The sequence below is a fragment of the Mobula birostris genome, chromosome 13 (assembly GCF_030028105.1).
Source record: "Mobula birostris isolate sMobBir1 chromosome 13, sMobBir1.hap1, whole genome shotgun sequence".
In the NCBI taxonomy this organism is placed as follows: domain Eukaryota; kingdom Metazoa; phylum Chordata; class Chondrichthyes; order Myliobatiformes; family Myliobatidae; genus Mobula; species Mobula birostris.
Window position 1 is genome coordinate 51,422,210 of NC_092382.1, and position 27,804 is coordinate 51,450,013.

The 27,804-nt window shown below is 41.2% G+C and overlaps 1 protein-coding gene across 1 annotated transcript; it reads left to right on the forward strand.

The window, feature by feature from the left end:
* Positions 1-2,455: 2,455 nt before the first annotated feature.
* Positions 2,456-27,804, forward strand: LOC140207604 (scavenger receptor cysteine-rich type 1 protein M130-like). The gene is made up of 12 exons (XM_072276151.1): positions 2,456-2,685; positions 7,148-7,462; positions 8,075-8,389; positions 15,841-16,155; positions 17,917-18,234; positions 18,314-18,388; positions 19,832-20,143; positions 20,274-20,309; positions 21,801-21,917; positions 22,739-22,846; positions 24,749-24,859; positions 25,756-27,804. Exons 1-12 carry the CDS (start codon positions 2,478-2,480, stop codon positions 25,767-25,769), a joined length of 2,244 nt encoding a protein of 747 aa, XP_072132252.1. The 5' UTR covers positions 2,456-2,477; the 3' UTR covers positions 25,770-27,804.

Below are 27,804 nucleotides of genomic sequence, written 5' to 3' on the forward strand. Positions count from 1 at the left end.
GGATAATCAAGGACACGACCCACCCAGCCAACACATTTTTCGACCCTCTTCCCTCCGGGAGAAGGCTCAGGGGCTCGAAGACTCGTACGGCCAGATTTGGGAACAGCTTCTTTCCAACTGTGATAAGACTGCTGAACGGATCCTGACCCGGATCTGGGCCTTAGCCTCTAAATATCCGGACCTGTGTCTCGGGTTTTCCGCACTACCTTACTTTCCCTTTTCTACTTATTATCTATAATTTATTTGTTTTTTATTATATTTAATATCGATTTGTACTCCAGGGAGCATGAAGCGCAGAAACAAATATCGCTGTGATGATTGTACGCTCTAGTATCAATTGTTTGGCGAAAACAAAGTAAAGTAAAGCAAAGAAAGAGGAGGGATATCAAGGGACGCCCTAGGTAGGTGAGAAGCCATAAGAGGCTAGAATGGGGAACTGAAGAGGAGGGGAGGGTAAGCGACTTCTTTTAACTCCAAGGAGAAATCCATATTTATGGCTTCGGCATAAAATCTACAAGAACGGTAGACAAGGTTTTGTTACTTCACCCCGAATGTGTCCACATAGGGTCATGTTGCAATGGAAGTTAGAATTAAATTGTTGGCCTATCGGGAAGTTCTGTTGTGAGAGTGAAAAATGAGCTGCACATTGACGAGGTCTCACAGATGTAGCGGAGGCAACAGAGAAACAACAGTTACAATAGACGACCATAGCATTTGGTAGGTGAAAAATTACCTTACCTGGAAGGACTCGTTGCATCCTTTAATGGAGGGGAGGAAGGAGGTGAATGAACAAGTGCAGAATTTTAGCTGCTTGCAGGGATAAATGCCCAGAGAAAGATTAGAGGGGAGGGATAACTGGAGAAGGGAACTACAGACGGGACGATGTCTGTGGAAAGAGCCGTGCGCCTACTTAGAATGGGAGGCATAAAATTAATTTAGTGCTAGGGGACCTTTAGAGATGGAAGATGATATCTGTAGTCTGTCAAGTAGGGTGCCGTGCACAATCGTTAATTGATGGAGACAGAAGTGAGAGAGCGGAGGAACATCTGAAGAAAATTCTGAAATGTCTTATTCGCTGCCGCTGCTACTGTGTGATCCAGAATCTCCGGAGGGGAAGACCCCGAGTCATCGGCTTTGCTTATTGCTCGGCGGCTTGGATAGGATCCAAGCTCTGCGCAAAGACGGTGCTCGGTGCTCGGCGTCGAAGGGCTGGTCGGAGTCTCGAAGTTTTCGGACGGACTCAGAGTCGGCTGTGGTCAGGTGTTTCCAATGCGCCGACAGTTGTCGGTGCCTGTAGGTTTCTGGCAGGGAGAGTTTCTCCCTTTTTCCGCCTGCTATCGGGGACTATCGGGAGTCGATAGGAACTTTGAGACTTCTTTCACCGTTCCCATGGTCTGCTCTTTATCAAAATATGGTATTGCTTTGCACTGCTGTAACTATATGTTATAATTATGTGGTCTTGTTAGTGTTAGTCTTTGGTTTTTCCTGTTTTTTTTTGTGATATCACTCTGGAGGAACATTATATCATTTCTTAATACATACATGCATTTCCAAATGACAATAAACGAAGACAGAGTGTCCTCATAATCTAATACAATAATCTAATCTAATCGAATGCAGTCAGTCTTGACTTAACTTAATTACCGTGTTTGCATTCATTACCTTTGTAGAATTCTAAATAAGAAACATTGAAAGTGGACTGCTATTTTTAGCCATGGTCTCTTCGTCGAAAATCTTGACTTAATTTCATCAGAATTATTTCATGTTTAAAGTATTTGTCTTCTATATAGAATGATTACATCATTTTTTTTTCTATGCACGTTTTTCAGTGAATACTTGGCTCCACCATGGAGTGACGATGGGGAAGTAAAAATATTTTTTTTATAAATCTTTTTCCCGGTATTCCCTTTGAGAAAAATGAATGATGCTTTTGGGATTCCGATGCAAACGTCACCATATCCAGAATTAAAGATGATAATGATGATGATGGTCACGATGATGATGATGATAATAATGATAATAGTAATAATAATAATAATAACAATAATCTTATTTTTCCTTAATTATAATAATATTTCATGCTTTTGGTATCATACCATCAGAAAGATAATATAATTTCCTCTGGTAAAAAGAAGATATAAAAGTAATAGGAATAAACGTGTTAAGAATCTATTATCTGGCATTAATTAACCACCAAAGAGAGAAAGTAATTTTGATACTCAGTTCCGATATCCCATTATGAAATTTGGACGTGGAAAACAATGTCATCTGTTTGAGAACCAATTGGGACTTTATATACAATGAAAGCAAGAGGAATTCGCTGCATATTTCTCAAATGTTCTTTTTCCTAACTGTGCTTCATATCTTCCTCAGACCACCGAGTTCCAAGATTGGTGTCCGGAAGTGATGACTGCTCTGGAAGACTGGAAGTGCAGCTTGGAGAAACCTGGAACACGGTGTGTGATCTGCACTGGGATATGGATGATGCCAGCGTGGTGTGCCGACAGCTTCAATGCGGAGCCGCTGTTGCTGTGCGGGGAGGAGCTTATTTTGGAGAAGGAACAGGACATATATGGACTAATGCCTCTGAATGCCTGGGTAATGAGTCGAGGCTATGGGACTGTCCATTTTCTTCAGGAGCTCATCGTTGCACCCATGAGAATGATGTCAGTGTGATCTGCTCTGGTGAGTACCTAGGATCCAGGTATTTCTTTTCGACATTTTTCCCATTAGCGATTTGCAAATTCCATCAGCAGAGTACTTTTTCATATGATTTTCATCTGACATTGACGGACAGATTAAGAGGGTGATATTGCTGGAAGAATAAAATAACGATTGACTTCAATTTGGGTTTCAACGAAAGAAATTAACATATTTGAAGATTTCAATAAGTTGAAACAAATATCACCAACAAAAGCGTAGCATGCAGCGTTATTATAAATTAAACAATCATTTTTGCAGTAGAAAATATATAAAAAATGAAAAATGGTGTTTCCTTGAGAAATTGAGTGTGAAGTACATGCTGGAAATTTTCTCAGCACTCCTTTCAAATTATATCATACACTTTAACGTGAAAATTAATAATTCGAAGAAATTTAATGATACTGAATTTTGTCATGTGCCTAAATACAGACAGAAAACTGATTAAACGTTAAAATGCGCAGCAGGCTTTGTAGCTATATAATGGCTATCTCTATTAACAAAAAGCAATCAAATATTGTTTATTTCCGTACTGATACTTTGATGGATTATTGAATATTGCCCGAAACATTTCTCCTTTCTTCTTTAAGGAAACACACAGATGAATTGGTGCGGAACTGTAGATAAATACAAACCATTGTTTTTGCAGCACAACTTCCAAGCATGTATTTGCACCAGTAGAGAATATACATGATTATAGCGAGGTAACTTGTTGCAATAGCGTCGGAATTTACTGCTACAAATTTAGCCATAAAGATTGTAAAAATGACAAAAACCCCCGCAGATGAGTAAATAAAATATCAACTATATAGCTGTTAGTTGAACGACAGATGGCTCATGAATTCCCCATAGTTTATAATCATCAGTGTACACTTTGTTGGCCCTAACGTGAATAACAGCTTGAAAGTTGCTTATGAATTTAAGAAATGAGTCGTCAGTGAAGGAGACAAACAGAATTTAAAGAATTGAAAATACACTTGGACTAAGATGTTAACTGTCCTGTGCTGTCACCAGTGGGATCATCAGTTGATCTGCCACCTGTCTTCCGGAGTCTCGGCCCGCTTATGATCAAGACTCCCTCGAGGTGGTGGGCCAGCAGTGCTAAAGCACCACCTCCCACTGGTGAGCTTAAAAACTTGGCAAACAACAGGAATTCTGCAGATGCTGGAAATTCAAGCAACACACATCAAAGTTGCTGGTGGACGCAGCAGGCCAGGCAGCATATCTAGGAAGAGGTACAGTCGACGTTTCAGGCCGAGACCCTTCGTCAGGACTAACTGAAGGTAGAGTTAGTAAGAGATTTGAAAGTGGGAGGGGGAGGGGGCGATCCAAAATGATAGGAGAAGACAGGAGGGGGAGGGATGGAGCCAAGAGCTGGACAGGTGATTGGCAAAGAGGATACGAGAGGATTATACACACATTCTTTCTCTCAATCTCCTTTTTCTCCTCTGTCCCTCTGGCTATACCCCTTGCCCATTCTCTGGGTCCACCCCCACCACCTTGTCTTTCTTCCCGGACCTCCTGTCCCATGATCCTCTCGTATCCCCTTTGCCAATCACCTGTCCAACTCTTGGCTCCATCCCTCCCTCTCCTGTCGTCTCCTATCATTTTGGATAACCCCCTCCCCCTCCCACTTTCAAATCTCTTACTCACTCTTCCTTCAGTTAGTCCTGACGAAGGGTCTCGGCCTGAAACGTCGTCTGTACCTCTTCCTAGTGATGCTGCCTGGCCTGCTGCGTTTACCAGCAACTTTGATGTGTGTTGCTTAAAAACTTGGCATCTGCCTCTATCAGAGTTGTTCCATCCAACAGATAGTCTACTCTTCGGGTGCCTATGTAACTTACTGAAGGGTTTGCAAAAGATGTATAACATATAACCATATAACCATACAACAATTACAGCAGGGAAACAGGCCAGCTCGGCCCTTCTAGTCCGTGCCAAACTCTTACTCTCACCTAGTCCCACCGACCTGCACTCAGCCCGTAACCCTCCATTCCTTTCCTGTCCATATAGCTGTCCAATTTAACTTTAAATGACATCATCGAATCTGCCTCAACCACTTCTGCTGGAAGCTCGTTCCAAACAGCTAGCACTCTCTGAGTAAAGAAGTTCCCCCTCATGTTGCACCTAAACTTTTGTCCTTTAACTCTCAACTCATGTCCTCTTGTTAGAATCTCCCCCACTCTCAATGGAAAGAAGCCTATCAACGTCAACTCTACCTATCCCTCTCATAATTTTAAATACCTCTCCCAAGTCCCCCTCAACTTTCTACGTTCCAAAGAATAAAAACCGACTGGAATAGATACGTTGTCCGACTGTCTGCCCCTCTGGACGTATTTGGTCCACACACATGCTGATCCTGTCTCTGCTGCCTCAGCTACAGCCCTGCTGGTTGCCTTGATCTCTCTTCTAGTAAAGCCGAGCTCACGCAGCCACTTCTGGAAAGTGAACGCAATAAAGCCACTACAACCTACTTCGAATGGATAGCATGAGACCTTCCCCCGTCTATCGCTGCACTCTGACATTAATTCTGCATACTTGGTTAACTTGTGCTCATGGGCTTCATCGATGTTGTTTTCACAGGGGGCTGTGAGTTCACCAATAACCACTTCTCCACTGGTGTCCGACCATGCGATTATATCTGGGCGCAATGTGGTGAAAGGTATTTGCCCCGGGAAACTGCCTTTCCCATCCAGGTCGGCATTGACACACCAGTCATTGGCTGAATAAAGTATGCTTGATCGTGGGCCTGCGCTGTACACCCTTGACTTGGAGCCTTCTTTCACAAATGATATGCGGTGTTCTGTGCAGCATGGGGCATGAGATAAGTTGTGCTGCAGTACTCTCTGCTGAACCGCTTCTGTTGCAACTTTGAGAACGGTGTTATGTCTCGAAGTGTACATGACGCAGGAAAGATTGACTCTGCATGCAATCAAAATACTTTGAAGTGTTCCCTTCTCGCCGCAAGCAGCACATCTGTCTGTCTTATCTTCATACCAGGTGCTGAGGTTGGCAGGTGTTGGGAGCAGATCGTACGCTGCTCTGCACAGAACAGAAATGCGGAGCGGTTCCATCTGCCACAGAACATTCCAAGATAGATGTCGTTGTTCAACACTTTCCCATCAGGTCCAAGCCCCCTGTTTGGCCAGGCCAGGGGTTTTAGCTAACCTCTTCTCCTCTTCTACCTCTCGTATTTCTTGTGTTACAAGCTCACGGCGCCCCTCACCTGTAGAGGACAACCACCTTTTGTGGGCTGTCCAGCCAATTCCCTGGCGGCCTAGCTGGGTAGCCCCAACCACCTCCTTGTCCTTCAATCTAGACTCTGCCTCATCAATTGCTGCTTGGGCTGACAACTTCCTGCCTGATCTCACAACCGGCTGGGTGTTGTTGATGACAGGGTCTTTTGAGTCTCGAGGCATCATGAATATCTCATCTTGGATACCTTGAACTCTTCAACAAGGGATTACACTGGGATGGTAAGCTTTGTCTGGCTACTATGGATTGCGGAATTGGTGAGGCTGCTCGGTACGCTAAGCCACTTCTTCACATACTTGCTGATCTTCCATTCCATTGCATAACGATTGTAAACATGATAAAAACCTCAGCAGAAGAATAAATAAAACATCAACTATATAGCTGCTAGTTCAAAGACAGATGCCTTGTGAATTCCCCGTAATTTATAATCATCAGCGGACATTTTCTTGGGGCCTAATGTGAAGGACAACTTGAAAGTTGCTTATGAACCTAAGAAATGAGTCGTCAGTGAAAGAAACAAACATGAAAATAGATAATGGAAAAGTGCAAAGAAAATAAACATCCCAAGCAAAGACTAACATCAATTTAATCGCCAATAACGAAACAGAAAATCGAAAATGCCCCGTCTGAGTGCACACTATCTGATTGCAGGAAGTATCCTCAAATATTACATGTAAATAGATAGATAGGTAGATAGATAGATAGATAGATAAATATGATGCATATGCATATCGTCCACTGAGTGGGCAAGAACAGCATGGGTGGGATATGGTGCTGAATAATGGTATTTTCAACTTCGACAAAATGTAACATTTAGAGTGATGGGCATGAAACTGTGAACGATCAACAAAATCAGGAGTGCTGTATAGAAATCAGGTAAGGAAACACTTTTTCACCTGCTCGGCCCAATGTTTGAAACAATAGCACTGATTTTGTTATAAACCTACAAAAACGCGAGGTTCCTGTCGTGGTGTATGCAGATTATTCACAACACTTAAAAATGAATTGGGGAAAAAAAATGATTGTGTGTCAATCAGTTAAAAAAAAATATGCCGGTCTGCATTGTGCCATACTCTTACTTTTGCGAAGCTCTGCCGAGCAGATGCTCTGGATAGCGGTCCGATCCTGTGCAAGTTCTTTTAATTAGTTTATGTTGAGATTAATTAACTGAATTCAATTATTAATGAAACAGGGAATTCTGTAGCACGACTCGTTGATGGGGACAGCAGATGTTCTGGCCGGGTGGAAATTCAGCACGGGGACCAGTGGGGAACACTTTGTGATGAGTACTTCAGCTTGGAAGATGCTGCCGTGGTCTGTGAACAGCTACAGTGTGGTGCAGTAAAGGAAACTCCCAGAGATGCATACTTTGGCACAGGAAACGGGCCAGTGTGGAAAGATAACTACCTTTGTTTGGGCAATGAGTCCCGACTAGCTGATTGCCAAGTCTCAGCGTGGAGTCAGATCAGCTGTTCGCATGGAAATGACGCCAGCCTGATCTGCACCGGTGAGTTGTTGAAACATTAGTCTGAATGAAACCTTTCTTTGGTCGTAGAGATATCCATAACGGAGACAAAAAAAAGGAAAAGGAAACAATTGAATGTATCCAAAGTTTTCTGGCAAAACTATGTCACGAATCTAAATTTTTGTGGCAACAGTCTGCGTTTGCAACTTGGACTGTTTTATTTTGGATACACAGACCTTGAGTACACAGTGAATAAAACTAAAATTTGAGCAGAAATTATTGGAAAGTGCAGAGAATGATGTCAATTGGTGTTTCAAGATAGTAATTTTTGTACCATTTTAAAATCTGCAAAAATAAAGATGTAATATTTGCAGGTGAGTTAAGTCATATTATAAACAGTTGAAAAAGAACAATGAATTATAATAAAACTTTAAATGGCTCTCTTTATGTTCGGCGAGTAAGAATAATGCCTGGGACCGCTACGTGTGTGTCTTTTTTTATCCTGCGGAGGGAGAAGAGAGGTTAAATGGCTTTTGGGATGATTGCCTTGTAGGAAATTAGTGTATAAACTAATATCTGCCGCTAATAGCTGAAAGTATCTGGGATACATTGAGTAATTATTAACTGTTTTACACAATCTCACCCACATTGTAGATGAAATTTGGTCTCTGCGGCTGACCGAAGGAGGAAGCCGCTGCGACGGCCAGGTGGAGGTTTATGATAATGGCGGATGGAGCAGAATACAGGATAAATGTTGGACTATCAATGAAGCCAACGTCGTCTGTAAGCAACTGCGTTGCGGTGTGGCCACATCCTCCTACATCGCCTCGGGGTACAGAGGGAAAGAAGGGCCCGTGTGGGTGACCGACCTTCAGTGTGAAGGAAGCGAATCTCATCTCCAAAATTGCAGTGCATCCATATTCAATCGGTCTTCCTCTGACTTCATCGGCGTTGGCGTCCTGTGTTCAGGTGAATAGCATGAAAAAGTGGAAATTGTAATTTTTAATATCGTGTGGCTATTAATTATTTAGAGAGATAAATTTAGAAATACTGAGACTTCCAGGTATTTATATCTCCATTTGTCTCATCAAATCGGCGTTATCAATCATATCCCTCTTGCAGGGCTTCCAATTTATTTACCCAACCACACCTCCTACGGCAGCTCCGCTCCTAAAACATACGAGCGAATTTATTGTAATCAATTAACCTACTAGCTAGTACAAGTTGGGAAGGTGCATAGAAAATTGAACACGATGAATAAAAACGCATTTACCCGGGCAAAATGTGCAAAATTAATTCTGCTTCGCTGGAACTACGAATTTACTGCATAGGCTTTCAACGATTTATTCATAATTTAGGATATATACTGAAAGGGATCTTCCTGGCAGTTCGACAATTTTGCTATTGATTACAATTAAATACTGGGAGTTCTACCTGCCTTCTCCTCTCTCTCTCTCTCTCTCTCTCTCTCTCTCTCTCTCTCTCTCTCTCTCTCTCTCTGCTACCCGCCCCCCCCGCCCCTTGCTTATTCCCTCCGTATTATTGCTAGTCTCCAGGTTTATCCTTTTCAAAATCAGACTTCCATTCAGGTCTGAAAATATGATGATTTAAGTTAAAGCGATGGCACAATCAAGAGCCGCGGGTTACTGTTACAGCTTGGCCAGACCCCGCTTGGTCTATTCTGTTAAGTTCTGGTCACCACACTGCAGAGAAAATGCGGAAACTATCGACAGAGTGCAGAGGAGACTTACGAGGGTTTTGCCTGGATTGGAGACTGTGCCCTGTGAGAATAGGTTGCGTGAACCCGGCTTCTTCTTCTTGGAGTGACAGGGGATGAGAGGTGACCTGATAGAGGTGTATACAAAGATTTTAGAAAATATATTTTGGGTCATTTGTTCGGAGTTAAATTGTACTACAACGGGGTATTGTTTTAAGGTTCTTTGGAAGTAGATACAGAGGGGGTGGAAGGGGTAAGTTTTTTACAGAGAGTGATGGGTGCATGAAATGCACTGCCGGATGCGGATAAAATAGGGTCTTTTCCGAAACTCTTAGATAGGTACATTAAGTTTAGAAAAATAGAGTGCTATGTGTTAGGGCATTTATAGGCAGTTTATAGAGAAGGTTACATGCCAGTCACAACTATTTTCTTTGTTCTGTGTTCTCAAAAGAGGAAATTGAGCATTTAGTTGCACAAGGAAGGGATTCTGGAGGGGGAATTTGAGAGAGGAAATTTGCGAAGAAGTGTTAAACGAGGCGATGGAACTGACGCCTGGCATTATTTCTGATCCGAACCATTAGGGATAAGGACTCAAATAAATGTTCAAATACGACGGAAATAATTGTATTTTACTTCTAATATTTTTCGCTACATCTCTTAATGAAGTAGTTTGGTGATATTTTTGTCCGTGCACTAATACCATTTTTCATGTAATATTTTTTTTTTCTCTGCATCAGTATGTCTAGTCGCCAGGAGTGTCGGCGAGAGATCGATTTTGTGATATTAAATCAAGATTAATTGTCTGTTATATTCTGTAGATTTTCTGGGAACAACATCATTTATAACAGAATCCAACACTTTCCAAACCACTGACGATCGGTAAACTGGACTATAATTCTCTTTCCTTTGCCTTCCTCCCTTCTCAGAGTGATACTTGCAATCTTCCCGTCCTCCAGGACCATACCAAGGTAGATACTTTAGATAGAAAATAGGTGCAAGAGTAGGCCATTCGGCCCTTCTAGTCGGCACCGCCATTCAGTATGATCATGGCTGATCATTCAACTCAGAAAGGCTTTCTCTTCCTACCCCTGATCCCTTTAGTGACAAGGGCCATATCTAACTCCCTCTTAAATATAGCCAATGAACTGGCCTCAACTATTTCCTGTGGTAGAGAATTCCACAGATTCACCACTCTCTGAGTGAAGAAGTTTTTCCTCATCTCGGTCCTAAAAGGCTTCCCCTTTATCCTTAAACTGTGACCACTTGTTCTGTACTTCCGCAACATCGGGAGAAACTCTTCCTGCATCTAGCCTGTCCAATCCCTTTAGAATTTTATACGTTTCAATAAGAACCCCCCTCAGTCTTCTAAGTTCCAGCGAGTATAAGCCTAGTTGATCCTCTCGCTATAAATGCCAGCATACCATTCGCCTTTTTCACCGCCTGCTGTACCTGCATGCCCACTTTCAATGACTGGTGTATAATGACACCCAGGTCTCATTGCACCTCCCCTTTTCCTAATCGGCCACCATTCAGATAATAATCTGTTTTCCTGTTCTTGCCACCAAAGTGGATAACCTCACATTTATCCACATTAAATTGCATCTGCCATGAATTTGCCCACTCACCCAACCTATCCAAGTCACCCTGCATCCTCTTAGCATCCTCCTCACAGCTAACACTGCCGCCCAGCTTCGTGTCATCCACAAACTTGGAGATGTTGCATTTAATTCCATCGTCTAAATTATTGATATATATATATATATATATATATATATATATGTATATGTATATATGAATCTTGAAAGGACAGGACCAAAGGATCTGTTATCTCTTCTGCAACCAGTCTCCGATTTCCGGGATTTAGTCCATTTGGTCCAGGTGACGTCAGACCTTTGAGTTTGCCAAGCATTTTTCCTTTGAAATGGCACTCTCTCCTGCGAACTGATATTCACAGGTTACTAGCACACAGCTGGTGCCTTCACAGTGCACCCCAGATGTAAAGTACATATTAAGCTCATCTGCCAATTTTTATCTCAAATTCCCAGCTCATCAGCGTCATTTTCCCGTGGTCTAATACGAGCGTTCATCTCCCTTTCCTTCTTCATACAACTGAAGAAAGCACAACCTGCGGTATCCATTTTTTTCATATTACTGGCTAGTCTGCGCTCATATTTCAAGCTTTTTTGGATGCCTTCTGTTGGAATTTAAGAGTTCCGAATCATACATAGAAACATACATAGAAAATAGGTGCAGGAGTAGGCCATTCGGCCCTTCGAGCCTGCACCGCCATTTATTATGATCATGGCTGATCATCCAATTCAGAACCCCGCCCCAGCCTTCCCTCCATACCCCCTAATATCATCCAATTTCCGACTCAATTTTTCTACTTCACATACCATTTCCTTGGCTTTTATGCAGTCCATAACTTCTTTTTGCCAGACACAGTTGCCTACTCCTGCCAATTGAGTATTTGTTCCTTCGTGTGATATATCTATCCTGCCTGTCCTGCCCAGAAATTTCAGCCTTTTCTCATCTGCTGTCATCGCCGCCAGAACATTCCTCCGATCCACCTGAGCAATTCTTAATTTGTTATTCGTGTAATTTATGTATTCGGATATATAACTGAAGAAAACTGTCGTTCCATGAGCAGACCGGATTTCGGTAAATCTGATTTCGTGGTCGCCCTTATCGTACCTGCAGACAAGCAGACAAGCTCTATATATTTGGACAGCAAAGGGACGTCGGGGGAGGCAAAAGCGACGGCTACGGGATGCTTCTCTTCGGAGGACTGAGCAGAGTTGAAGAACATATCTATGTATCTGAATGAAAACACCGAGGTTCTCACATACTTCACATAATTAATTATAGATGAGTGTGGACGTACAGAATCACTCAGAATCTTTCGCAAAACGAAAAATTAGATGAAACATTAGATTCGCAATCTGGCGAGGACCGGATAAGAGGCATACAAGACCGGTGAGCAAGAAAGTTACAGGTGGCCGTGGTACTTTATGCAGGAAGAAATGTAAAAGGTGAAGGGGATTTCCACACTTAGCATGAACCATAGAAACATAGAAACATAGAAAAGCTACAGCATAATAACAGCTGCTTCGACCCACAAAGCAGTGCCGAAAATGTCCTTACCCTAGAAATTTCCTCGATTTACCTATAGCCCTCTATTTTCCTGAGCTCCATGCACCTGTCCAGGAGTCTCTTAAAAGGCCCTATCATTTTCGTTTCCACCACCGTCGCCGGCAGCCGATTCCAAACACTCACCATTCTCCGCGTTAAAAAAAAAAAAAAAAATTACCCATGTCATCTCCTCTGTATCTAGCCCAGGCAACATCCTTGTAAGTCTCATCTGCACCCTTTCTATGCCTTTCACATGTTTCCTGTAGTGAGGCGACCAGAACTGAGCACAGTACTTCAAGAGGGGTCTGATCAGGTTCCTATATAGCTGCAACATTACCTGTCGGCTCCCAAACTCAGTCCTACGATTTATGAAGGCCAATGCACCGTGATCTTACTTAACCACAGAGTCAAACTGCCCAGCACCCTGACTGTCTAATGGACTCGGACCCCAAGATCCCTCTGATACTCCGCCCTGCCAATAGTCTCCCATTACTACTATATTCTGCTATTGTATTCGATCTACCCCCCAAAATGAACCATCTCACATTGATCTAGGTTTAACTCCATCTGCCACTTCTCAGCCCAGTTTTACATCCTATCAATGTACCGCTGTAACCTCTGACAACCCCCCACACTATCCACAACACTCCCAACCTTTGTGTCATCAGCAATATTACTAACCTATCCCGCCACTTCCTCATTCAGAGCATTTATAAGATTCACGAAGAGTAGGGGTCCAACAGATCCCTGAGGCACCCCGCTGGTCACTGAATCCACAAAGTACTGTCCCCTTGGATCCCCTGTCTCCTTATTTTCTCATTAAGCCTTTCATCGTGTACTTTTTTAAATGCCTTGCTGAAATCCATGAAGGAAGCTCGACCATTTTGGACGGGTTTGCACAGTGTAAAATCAAGCGACGTAGTGGGAAAAAGCTTCGCTTCTAGATGGGTTCAATCCACTTTATGCCCGCTTTGACTGTCAAAACATGGACGAGCCAACAAGTATTCCCGGAGCCCCCGATAATTCTGTGATTCAAGTCTGTGAGGCTGACATGCAATTAGAGTTCATGAGGGTAAACTCACCAAAAGCATACGGCCCAGAAGGGATGGCTGGCCAATCGGTTCAGAACTGAGCTGATCAACTGCCTATCGTGCTCTTTCGCATCTTGCTTCGGCAGTCTGATGTGGCCACCAACTTCAAGTATACTTCACATACTGGTTTCTTAGGAGAACCTGATGATCTGCCTGAATAACTATCTGTCAGTTACAATGGCAGCAACAATGAGGAAGTGTTTTAAGAATTTGCTAATGGGACATATCAACTTCTGCCTCAGAGGAGACTTGTCCGGCCCAAATTTTCCTACCGGAGCAATAGGTCCACTAAAGAGGTCATCTCACTGGCTCTTCATACTATCCAGGATCATCTGGACAGCAAAGATACACACATTGCAGGGTTGTTTCTTCACTGCAGTTCAGCATAAAATGCCACCATCCCCTTAAAACTGATCAAAAACTCGAAGTCTGTACCTCAATAACTACTTATACAATTGTATCCTGGACTGCAGACCCGGTCAATATGTTCCCAATGGCAACAACATCTACTCCAAAATCTCCATCAGCACAGGTTCTCCAAATGGTTGCGAGCGCAGCTCCGTGTTTCCTTCGCGTTACACTGTATGACAAAGTACAGCACCTCTGCCATACTCAGATTTGCTGACGACACCACTGACAAATTTGATGACACAATAGCATTTTGAAGGGATATTAAACATCCTGAGGAGCGGTGTCACAGCACCAACCACTTTCTCAAAGTCAGCATGACAAAGAGGAGGTATTGAGTTCAGGTGGAGGAAACCACCGGTCCATGAGTCAGGCCTCAACGGCGCATCAGATGAGGAGAAGGTCAGCAATTTCAATTACCTGACGACCTGTCCTAGACTCAACACAGAACTGCAATTATAGCGAAAGCACAGCGGAGTCCAGAGATTCTTAGGAGATTTGTGTATCGGACTGCAAAGCGTTCCAGCGTGTGGTCAAAACTGCCCAGCGGATTATTGGCACGCAATTGCTCACTGTTGAGAACATCGGCAATGAACGCTGCCTGGGCAGGGCGAAAAACATTATCAAGGATGCATCTCACCCCAACCATGGACTTATCGCTCTCCTCCCAACCGGTAGGCGCTACCGGTAGCCTCCGCTCCCGCAGTTATTTTGTAAATAACGCTATTCTTTGCATTTCAGGTGAAATGCTGAATGCATTTCATTGGCTTTGTATCTGTACTCGGCACAATGACAATAAAATTGAAACTAATCTAATCTAATCTAGTTTCGAAGATTCGGCATGGTATTTATTCTGAATTTTGGTGAACACAACCCAGAGCCATCAAACGGTCTTCTTATGAAAAGACATTCTAGTGAACCTCCTTTGACGCCCTCCTTGTTCAGCAGATCCAATCTAAGATAAGGGGCCCAAAATTGCACTGATTACTACTTGTGAGGTCTCACCAGTGCTTCACATAGTCCCAAAATTACATCCATTGCACTTGTCTTGTTATCCACCGGCTCACACCAGTAAACTGTCGTCTGGAGAATCCTGTACAGGGGCTCCCAAGCCCTTCTGCGCTTCTTTTCTTTTTGTATTTTCTCTCCAGTTAGGAAACAGTCAAACCTTTTTTTTTCTACCAAAGTGCATGACCATACACTACCCAGAACTGTATTGCATCTGTCATTTTTGTCCACTCTCCTAATCTATATTTGTATTTCTGTATCGTATCACCTCCACAAATCTAACTGTCCCTCAAGCTACCTTTATATTGTCTGCAAACCTCTGAACAAAGTCATCAACACAATCATCCAAATCATTGACACATAACGTGAAATGAATTGGTCGAATCACAGACCACTAAAAACACCACGTGTCACTGGCGGCCAACGGGAAAAGGCTCCCTTTATTCCCGATCTTTGCCTGCTGCCAATCAGCGACTGCTCTGTCCATCCTAGAATATTTCCTTTAATACCACGGGCTCTAACTCGTTAAGCAGCCACATGTGCGGCAGGTTGACGATGGCCGTTTGAAGATCCAAGTACCGCAAAATCAACCACTTCTCCTCTGTCGATCCTACTTACTATTTCTTCAAATAATTCCAACAGATTTGTCAGGCAAGTACATTTGTCAGACATGTGTTTGTCTTCTGCATTCTCATTGATAATAGATCCCAATACACTTACAAACACTGAGATCCGGCTAACTCGCTTGTAGTTTCCTCGTTTGTGCGAAAAGCAGGAAAATGTAATGATAGCAGATGTGGGAAAACGTCCAACTACCAGCCTCTGAGTTCCGTCCTTAATGATAGAAGCAACTCTACGTTTCTTCATATGTTGTATTCATCCAAACTTTTACATTTTATACTTGGATTTCAAACATTTTCAAGTTCTGGAATAATTGTTACAACGTGGCACAGCTCTTTTTAAGAGCAATAATAATAATCCCAGAATCATCTTTAGAAACGACAAGCCGGTGATGTTTCTACTTTCCAATGTATTGATTTACTTTCCATATTACTGTTCGATAGGCCACTTGCAGTTACGACTCTCCGGAAGTGAAGATCCATGTGCTGGTCAGCTAGAGGTTTATTACCGTGGATCTTGGGGCATGGTTTGTGACGACTCCTGGGATCTGGTCGACGCCAACGTGGTCTGCAGACAACTGGGTTGTGGATATGCTTTGGAGTATAAAACTCACGGTTACTGTGGAAGACGCCCTCCCCCAGTTTGGTTAGATGAAGTGAGATGCTCGGGTAATGAAACATTTCTCTGGGAATGTCCATCAGCACCATGGGCCGAACATGACTGCAGTCAAAAAGAAGCTGTGACATTGACATGCTCTGGTAAAGAACATTTCAATTTTCTTTAAATTTACTTTTCTTTGTCTGTGCAGCACGCCATGACTACAGAGATGTAATAAATAATGTAAAACTGGACAGGAGACGATTGGGCCAGAATGAACTGTCTAAATGTTGATAATGCGTGGAGCACACGTACGCAGAAACATTAAACTTATTCCCTATGCATCTGGAATGTTTATATTTCCCATTACTAATGTCATAACATTAATCATCCTGATTTCAGTATTGATTCTGCCTGATAATTCTTCTGCCGTCGCTCAAGTGCTTCCCCGTTTTCTTTACTCAAGCGAGGCAAATAAATAATCTCCAGTCTATGTATCGGTGTAGTTTGATGGTTGACTGACTGTTCACCAACTCGTTACACTACTCGAGGAGCTGTGAAAAAAAAATACTGCTAGGCGTTCTTACAAAAGATAGATTCAAATATTGATCCAAATTCCTTCGACCCGTAGCAAAGTGTTTCAGACTAAAATATGCAAGCGATTCTTAAATACCTGATCTTATGATGAAATTCAATTACTTAGCAAAGCAGTAGTAAGTTGCTGTGAACATGCGAGTAAGCAGGGCCATCTAGTGACTAGAAATAACATAGCAGTCCAAATCAGGAGAGACAGAATAATACAATTTATCAAATCGGATCGATGGAAATTCCGTATAATAAAATCCAAAAAGAAAAAGATTCAAAAACATAGCATTGTCTTTCAATTCCCATTGTTTCTTTTTCCCCATGTTTCTTTACCTCTTCTTCTCACTTACTGAATTAATTGGGAAAAAAGTCAGCAGTAAAATAATATCTGTAAACAAAATCAACTAAAAGAGCCAACGGTAGAAATTTGATACCGAGACTAGAAGGCTGTAGTGTGTCCAGAGAAGACGAATATTCTATTGAGTTGTCTTGTCGCAGAAAGGAATAAAAGACAGATAACACAATCAGAGTAGCTGTGGCTGAATGAAGTGGCAAAAAGCCAGAAGCTAATGTGAGGTCAGCTTTTCCGAATTCAAAACACAGGTGATTTGCATGCGATTAAATAGTGTAGGTGATTACATTAGAATCTCCGAAAATAATGCCTGGAATATATATATACAAATAAATCCTAAAATCAGTTTCAAACACTCTTATCGAATCGGGGGATAGAATAAATGAAAATAATATAGTAATTTCGCCGCCTTTATTTCATCACAGTCTGTTACTAGTCTGGAGTTAGTAGGTGCGGTCTTAAGAATGAGGTACTGAGGGACAGTCAAAACATTTAACCACGTTTTTTTTTTTTTGCCCTGAAGAGCAAGTGGCGGTTTCTGTCGGTCAACATATTTCCAATGTCTCAATTCATACTTTTCGTTAAGGACAGAGGATGGACAGATTCTCCCTGCTCTTCATACTTCTTCCTTAAATGAATTCAAATATTTACCATTCTCAATTGTTGGTGAATCCGTTAAGATTCCAGTATCAGACGCTCGATCTTCTATTCCTCAATTTTCCGTCACTAACCCGTACCCTCCTTTCAGTAATTCAGCACAATATATCACTCCGTGCTTCCTGGGTTCGTTTAATTTTGCTAATCAATAACTTCCTACTGAATGTGCTCATTTTATTTTTTTTTATCTATGTTCTACACACACACACACACACACACACACACACACACACACGGCTAATCTCTGTTGCAGAAGTAGAAAAAAAACGCGTTTCCCATTGTATGCTAATTTTGCGACAACTTTTGTCTTCAAATGCATCCTTATCAGAGCACAAAAAGTTGCGCCTGCAGGACGGAGGTAGTCGATGCAAAGGACGAATTGAAGTGTGGTACAACGGGACCTGGGGAACAGTCTGTTCCACGAACCTTTATGGCAAGTCTGCAGAAGTGATTTGCAAACAAATGAAATGTGGACCAATGAATAATATTTATCCTGGCTCATATCAATTTGGAAAGGGACGTGGACCTATATGGTTGGATGAGATTGAATGTACTTCACACGAATCGACCCTTTGGCAGTGTCAGTCGCAACCGTGGGGAAAACACCAGTGTGACCATACTGAGGATGCAGGAGTTGCTTGCGAAGGTAAATAAGACAGTCTTATATCTATTTACGTTTTACATATTTATGTATAAATTCGTCAAAATATTTATTTTGTCAACAGAAACCAATATGACGGAAGGAATCACTGAAAGAGGCTGCTTGCAAGAAAACGCATTCTCCTCTTTCCCTTTAAAAGGTGACGAATTCGAAAACTTCTTTGCTGAAATCAGAAAACCTTGTATTAATGCCGCTATCAGAAAAATAAATTTCGTTCCTCTTGCCCTCTACGAAATTGGGCGCGCATTGACCAGAATCCTGGTTTCCCACGACTCTGTTGAGCACTGCCAAAGGGGAGTGAATTGTGACGAATTCCATGTCCAGACAGAAGATAGAGGGAGTTAATTGGAATTCCTCGGGAACATTTGTTATCAGGCAAGATTATAAATGATATGCAGGAATTGTCTTCTGACCAGCTGGACGGACTTGGGAATCGGTATTACCTTGGAAGGAGGGAAATGAACGAGGGAAAGTATGGAGATAGTCAAAGGCGAGAGACATTGTTGATTTGGATAAAACAAATGAAGTAAATATATCTAAACAGCAGGATACATAAAGACGGTCGGGCTATTGGGCAATATAGAAAGATGAATAAAGGCTACGATCAATAGATAAAAGATTATCTATTTCGTTGGAAATATGAGAAAATGAGAGAGCAAGGCATTCTGTATTACATAACCAAAATAACACAAGTGGTTAACTAGAGAGAACATAGGACGACGTATATATAACGCCCACAATTTATGGCTGGAGTTGAAAGATGTGCATGAGCTGTATTCGAGTGTTTTTTGTTTCACCGGTATGAACTGAAGACAAAAAACAAACTGGCTGACAGTGAAATTGGTTTTGTCCTTCATCATGTCTTTCAGCATTTCATGATGAAGTATGAGTTGAAGAGCAAGGTCTGTGACGTAATGCCTTCATTAATCGGACACTAATGATAAGAATAAGATATGTTGCCTGTTCGATCAACAATGAATGGACTTCATAAACTATTTGTGGATATGAAAAGCAATGATTTCATATCATTTATATTTCCATTCGTCGCATTTCAAGAAGCATGTGGGGTTTATAAAAGAGATTTACTCAGAGTCTGCCTGGATAAGAAGGAATGGAAACACTTGGGGCTCATTCTGCACCTAAAATGAGTCCTAATAGATACGTATCATTAGGTGAGACAGGCCAGGTAGAGAGTCTGAACCATTGTAAAAAAAAAAATCAAATATTAATGGACGTATTTAAGGTGACAGATGACGGCTTAAATGAAGTGGTTGAGGAAAACCTTTATTCGTAAATTGAGAATGATATTGCTTGGAGCAGGTTTTGAGGAGTGATAATAGAAATATTTACAGTTATCGTGATTAAAAGGCTTTCAGCTGGAGTAGGCAAGTGTAAATATTTGAGCGATATCGATTATGTGAGGCAGAAGAGAGGTGGTATAATTTGGCAGTGTTGGATAAAGAAATGGTGGGCCGAGGTGCCTGCCCTTGCGTTCTATAATTAGTTCTATTTTCTCTCTGACGAACTTCAGATTCCCAGACTAATTATTAAATAAATCTCAATTTTATTGTTTCATGCCTAGATGTTCCATTGCGTCTTGTTAACGGCAATCACAACTGCTCCGGAAAGCTTGAGGTCTGGTTTAATGACAGCTGGGGCACGGTGTGTGACGACTCTTGGGATCTGGCTGATGCCAATGTCGTCTGCAGACAACTAAGGTGTGGCCTTGCTCTCTGGGCTCCAGGAGATGTTAAAATGACCCAGGCAGCCGGTCCTGTCTGGCTTGATGAAGTAAAATGCACGGGAAGTGAACCTTTTCTGTCCAGCTGTCGTTCCTCATCATTTGGTCAACACGACTGTGATCACAAAGAAGATGTCATCGTTCTTTGTTCTGGTATGCTCTGTGCTTTGTCTGACATTTCCAATTTCTCTTCAAATGATTTGTTAATTTCAGAATGAGAAATATCCAATATAAACACCAATAGAGATGCGTTTTCTGAAACTTCTTTGCAATATGTACACAGGTTCCGGAGTGACTCCTACTGAACGCAACAATTCAGGTATGGATTTCGACGCTTACATTTTGCATCTATGCTGCAGATATCAAGAATTGATTATTCGTATTTCCTAATTGCTGAGTTCACAATAGACACTCTAGAAACTGTATGGGATCCTGATCGTCTTCTCAAATATTTTAAGCAGGAGTATGCAGAATTGTTAAAAACATGATCTCCACTCCCGGTCAGACATTTTCTGTGAATCAATTAGTTGCTCGTCCAATACTCTTGAGAAAGTTTTGGTGTTTGCAGATACTAAATATTAAAGTTCAAAGGAAATTTGTTACCAAATATCCATATATCGTCATATACTGCCTTGAGATTCGTTTTCTTACGGCATTCACTGTACATGTATAGAAACGCAACAGAAACTTTAAAGAACTACTCAGAAACAAGCGCGGAAAAATAACAAATAGCAAAAAGCAACTAAGTACGCAAATGCAAAATCAGAAAACAATGTCAACAAGCTGATCAGTAAAAATTAATGCTGAGAACAAGAGTTATGTAACCCTTGAAAGAAATTATAGGTTGTGGAATCAGTTTACCACTGGAATAATTGAAGTAATGCACCCTATCAGGAGCATGGTGGTTGAGAGGTAATAATTATTTCTGAGCCCAGTTGTGAGGACCCAAGGCTCCGGTACATCGCATCAGTGAGAAGGGAGCATGGTCTGATGATTATTTAGTTATCCTGCGAAGGCGCTGTATTTAATGTGTGCTCAACGGCAATATAGTTGAATAATATGTCGGACCCGAAATAGTATTCGAGATTTGGTGACGATTTGTAACAGTGCAAGTGCTCAGTCTTATTTTTGGACCCTGCATGCACCCGTGCAGGAAGAAATAGTAAGGGTATAAGATCCCATTTCCTCAGTATTGCTCTGCCTTCATAAAGACCAACCTCGCTATGTGGGCCTGGCGTATAAGTACATAATTGGAATGAAAATAATTCCGCAGCTGCTGGTTACAATCAGAGTGTCAGTGATAATATTCGGCAGCTTTCCAATATTTTCTGAATTCATTGAGTGTACACTTAACCGTGTACCATTACTAGCTAAATCTCTCTGTGCTGATTAGAGGCGGTTAACAAGAAATGCAAGGATAAGTACGATGGAATATTTTTTTTTCCTGGAAATGTTTTCTTATAATTAAACTCACCTTCCTTCTTGCTGTTTCAATCCAGCAATGTGCGGGGAAATGGAATTTGAACACGACGTTACTTGAGGTGTTTATCCTGATCTGATACCAGGTGAAGGAGAGTAGGTTTATTGTGCTGGGAAATACTTTTGACATATCAGGCTTTATTGTGAAATAGTCCTTGTGTCTCCGCTCCGCTCTTTCTGTCATGAAATACATAGGGATATAACTTTTAAAAATCGTGATAACTGAATGTATGATTAAGTTCATTAAAGATCGCTCAAAATTTCGTTGCATTGGATGTATAGTGTTTGTTTCGTGTTTATCGAAATACATGTTTTTACTTTTCGTTTTAAGATTTTGGAAACTGGACCCCATCCATCATGGTCACTGTCTGCATAACCCTTGGATCTGTATTCATCATTGAGTTATTGATACTGGTGACGATAGCAAGGAGACGGTCAGCAATCAGTGGTGAGGGCCAATCTTCACATCGACGTTTTATTGTGACGTTTTCAGTTTTTTTGGGGTTTCCCAAAACATGATCTTTGTGCAAACATGACTAAACTTAAATATGTTTTCATCGCTTTTGTTGGGAATTTATTTGCCTTCCGTGGGACATTTGTAATGGTGGTTTTCACTGGCCCTTAGTGATCGTGGAGTTATGATAAATTTTCATTATGTAGTAATGGAAAATGGTTAAATCTGATTTGTTAAGTGGCGACCTTACTGTGTATCTCACTGTAATACATCCATGCTCTGAACACCTGGAAGTATAAATTTCAAGAATCTGCTCTGTATCCTCGAATATTCTGATTCGTTTCTCCCAATCGAAGTAAGAGGAGGCATTTTCCCCATTCTTCATCATCTTATCATTTCATCATTCCATATTCACGATGCTTTTATATTTCTTCGACACAGCCAGGCTTTCTCTGTCATGTTCTGGAGTGACCTCTAAATTTCCATCCTGTCTTCATCCACTACCATTAATGATGGCATTCGCATCTATCTAATCATAATATTAAACTTGTCATCGATTCAAATGTGATGTGTATTCACTATTAAACAGTAATCGGAAATATGCTCATTATTCTGTACCCTTCCTTTCATTTTTCTGATGCCAAATTTATTCGGTTGATTGGCCAGAGTCATCATCCACACATCGGTTGATTCAACGATCACGTTCACTAACTCTTCACCTTGACTAAGATCATTTTAATTAATTTTAGTTTAAGCATAATGTTCATGTACAAATTCCTTTATGCTGATGTTCATCCCCACTCTCTCTTTATTAGATGCACTAATGAGTGGCTATGGATCACCTGTTGACTTTTACCAAGCAATTTACGAGGAAATTGAGAATATTCCACCATTCAAGAAATTTACTGAGATGCAAGGTTCAGGTGTGTAGTATGACACGGAATCCGCTATGCACAAATTGATACCGTCTCAATTCATCCAATATTGGTAACAAAATCAAGCAATAATAATAAAACACACACACACACACACACATACACACACATGACTGTATAGGAACTTCAGAAATGAAATTGTAACAAAAATAATAGTGTGATGTCATACAATAAACACAAGAGATTCTGCGGATGCTGAAAATCTTGAGCAAAGCGCACAATGTTCTACTGGAACTCAGCAGATCAAGGTGCACCTATGGTGGAGAATGAACTGTCAACGTTTCGAACCAAAACACTTTATTAGCTCTGTAAAGGAGTTACAGAAGCCAAAATAAGGAGATGGAGCATGGGGAAGGAGTACAGGTTGGCAGGTGATAGGCAAGACCGGATGAGGGGAAAGGAAACCTTATGGCACGTGAGAAATTAAGTCAGAAGCTTCGAGGACATAAGTAGATGCGGTAAGTAGATGATGAAAAGCCATATACATTGTTCGACGGCACAATAGATATGAATTGTGAAGGTTGCTGAGAACCAGGTATCAGCTGTCTGAGTGTGGAGTCTGGAGTGGTATGATATTACTCACGATCAACGTACGGAAGCTCAATGGATAATAGAAATCTGAAGCATACTCTGCCAGCATCTGCTGATATAGTCTCCAATATTTCAGAGTATTAGAGGCATTCCCTTTCTTCTTTCCTGAAATAACTCGCACTTTTCTCAGCAATTCCGAATTCTAAACTTTACTCAGTTCGCCAGTAGAATGCAGAACGGAGAACATTGAACATCGAGCAATATGGCACAGTACGGTTCCTTATGCTCACGGTGTTGTGCCGACCTGTTAACTTACACGGGATCAATTTTGCTCTCCCTTCCTACACATTCTTTAGTTGCTTTCACATAAAGCAATGGACCACATGTGGCCACATAAAAGTTTCTTAAATGGCCCTAATATATCTATCTCCAATACCAGCGCGAAAGGGCGTTCCACGCTTTCACCCCTATCTATCTAGCAAAATTACCACTGACAACACTGCGTTCTTTCTTCGAATCAGGTTAAAGGTAGCTTCCTCATATTAGCCACTTCCGATCTGGGAAAAGCCTCTAAGGAGGAAAGGTCCAGCTCGAACAATCTATAATTATAAATTGTTGCCCCTAGTTCGGGAATCATTGTGTTCAATCTCTTCTACACTATCTCTGAGGATTCATACCTTTCTAAAATGAGCTGACCAGAACTGAGCGTGATATTCTGAGTGTGGTTTAAGCAGGTAAATTATGTCGCTGACTATCCTCTCCAATACTTTACCCACCACGAACTATGGCTCACTCTACCAAACTTTCCAAGGACGTACCTACTCACATTCTTGTACGAAGACACTTAACTAGGAACTTGAACTATTTTTCCCTATAAAAATGTTCTGCCAATTGGATGACGACTTTAGTCACTTCAGCTGATTTTATTTTTGCTTAATATATCGACTGAACTGTAACCGATAACATTAACTGTCCGCACTTAAAGGAAGGCCGAGATAAATACCTTTGCATTGTATTACTTTATCAATCTATCTGTCTTTCTATCTACATATTTCCTCATTCTCCTCCAGCAGGCTTGTCTTAGTCACCTTCATCCGTCAATGAAAGCGTTAACAAGAGCAATACACACACGAGTTAGCAATAAAATCGATTCCATAAACACATATCGATTGTTTCATTAGCAATTGAAGGCGGAACGCGCATCTTCCTTTTCACTTTCTATTGAACGGTATTCAACAATTATGCCATTTAAGGTAAAGATGATACAGTCATTGACGCGATGACTTAATGATGTGTTCATTACAAAAACAAGAAAAATACCAAACAAATACCTTGATGATCTCTTTCATTGAATTTTAGTTACTGGATCCATTCCTTCCATTAATGAAGCCGAATATTACACCAACGACTATCTATATAGTGCATGTCATGATCTACAAGACCCTGAAGGGTTGTTTTCCAATATTCATGGTCAGTACACTTATTTTCATTTTGCTCTACTTTGGTTCAATCTGTCTGTAATCATAACCCAGCAAAGAAAATTGTCCTTCTCTGTGCGTATTGATGTGATTGAACAATCTCGTGGTTTTGTGAGGATCTTGCGTTACAGGAAGAGTGTTAATGAAGTCTGTAGTCAGCATTCAATTTAATAAATCATTGATTTCCCCCTTTTAAATCACTTTGAATTATAGTCCTTTAAAAATGAAATAAATGAGCATGTTCGGAGTATGAGAAAATAGTTCATCATCCCAAGTATTTTGTTGTACAGCGGCAATCGGCAGAAATAAAGTTTTATATATGATCGCTCCATGATCTGGTTCCTGACGATCGCAATGATGTTGTGAGTGACATAATTTATTGCTTAGACTGTGTGAACGTGACGGACAGTGGTTGTGTTGATATTCTGCTACCCTGAATTGCCGATATTGTTCAGAACAAACAAGACGAGTTCTTTCCTTTCTTCTAGACTATCCACAACAACCAGAAGTATATATTCATTGGTTGCCTTGTATTTTCTGATGTATTTTTGTGTCTGTTTAACACTCTGTTTCCAAAAATACATCAAGTTTCCGTCAGTGGCCTATGAGAAGCTCTGTTTTTATGCGTGCAGAACATGATTTCCAAGGTTAAAGCGAATTATGTGACATTGCACACTCCACATGTTCTTTTAATATGCTACTTTTTAAAAGTCGAAGCGGACTAGTTGTGTAAACCAGAAATATTGCAGACAATCTGTCGCCTATAATGGATGTTTCAAAGAAATTGTTTGTTTTGACTCCACATTGAACATTGTCCCAAAAGTTACTTTGTTTGGTGAAACTGTGTTTTTCTAATCAATTTGATGCCCCTCATTTTCGCTCGAACAGAGGCCCAGTCGTAGATTCGCTTGCATCTGGCTTTCCATGTTTTCTCTTCGACTGACAGCAATGATGAAATGACCGACAGCACATCAGGATTTCCAAATCACTTGCAGAACGAATCGTCGACAGTTCATTCCCATACTTCACATCAGCCCGTTGAAGACCAAAAAAATACTAAATGTGCTCTCTTTTGCTTGCACTTTCTATATGTTATTGTCTGTAAAGTACGCGGTTGTAGAATTGTTCAATATATACACAATAAAGGGTGCGGTGCTCAAATAGTAGCAGCAGACTATGGAACTAATATAATAAATGCGGGAAGAATTCCATATGATTGTTTTGAATTAAATTGTACATTTATATTGAGGTAGCATACTTTGGCGATGCTTGTAATCCATCTTAAAGTGATTGCTACTTTCAGTGCGATTACTTTGCTACTTAAAATCTAGATACCTTAATATATTCACGAAAACAATATTCTTATCGGTGTTGGCATTTAATTGCAATCCCTTTTATACAACAAGAAATAACTTCGAAGTATTTGTCAGGTCAAATTTATAAACAAGTGCACAGCTTCTTCTACTATTGAGAGTATTGATTTTACATTAAATAAAACGTACAACACCTGATAGCATGTCATTTCCTCCTATCCAGAAAGATGAATCTGCAGATTTTCATATTGTTATTTTCTATTGCTCTATTCCCTCTAACGGACGTATTGATAAAGACAGAGAAACACGGAAATCTACGGCACATTATAGGGTCTTTGGCCCAGAGTGTTGTACCGATCATATAAACTGCTGTAAAAACTGCTGAGAATTTCCCTGCCGCAAGGCTCTCTATTTTCCAAGCTTCATCTACTCATCTCTCTTAAAAGAACCTATTTCATCAACATCTCCCACCTTTGCTGGCAGTGCATTTGCTCACCCGCCACTCTCTGTGTGGAAAAACATACCCCCGACATTACACATGTACCTTCTTCTAAGCACCTTAAAACTATGCGAACTCGTTGTAGCCACTTCAGCTCTGGGGGAAAAAAGTCTCTGGCTATCCACACGATCAATTCCTCTCACCATCTTTTACACCTCTATCAGGTCACCTCTCCTTCTCCGTCGCTCCAAGGAGAAAAGGCCGGGTTCACTCAACCTGTTCTCATAAGGCCTGCTCCCCAATTCAGGCAACAGACTTGTAAGTTTCCTCTGCACTCTCTCCATAGTATCCACATCTTTCCTGTAGTGAGGTGACCAGAACTGATCCAACTATAGACGTCTCTTGCTGCAACATTACCCCAAGGCTCTTGAATTCACTCAATACCACGGTTGATGAAGGCCATCACGCTGTACACCCTCTTAACAACACTGACAACCTGCACAGCAGCTTTGCCTGTCCTATGGGCACGGAGTCCAAGCTCTCGTCTGTCCGTAACACTGCCAAGACTGTTATGATTAATGATATGTTTTCTTCAAATTTGACCTACCGCAATGAACCGCTTCACATTTATCTGAGTTGAACTCCACCTTCCACTTCCCAGCCCAATTCTACATCCTATCAATGCCCTGCTGTAATCTCTAACAACCCTCTGCTGGGGTGAAGGGGTAAATACGGGTATAGACGAAGAACAATGATTAATTAATGATCAATCACCTTATGGGCGCCTTAGCTTACTGTTTTGGACAGTCAAAAAGAAGCTTTACCCAGCAACCGGTGACGTACTAGTCATTGTTGTCTAAAGACAGGCAAAGGCTCAAATAAGGAACTATCTGATCTTGCAGAAGCAGCTCAAGGTAGAGCTAAATATGGGAAGTATAATGTAGGGGCTAGGATGTTCTGGAGAAAAGGGGAAGGGTCCAAATGAGGAACTGAGGGGCTAGCTTTGGCTTAAAATAATTATAACTAACTGACCAATGATTATTTTACATCTAATTGTATCTTAATATGTGATTAAAATGATTCTAATATTATCTAAATTTGTAATCGTAAGATTTCCTGCTACCTTATCAATGTTATAAATTGTGGAGAATTGTTTAATTCGAGGGCAGTGTCTGGAGTGGCTCT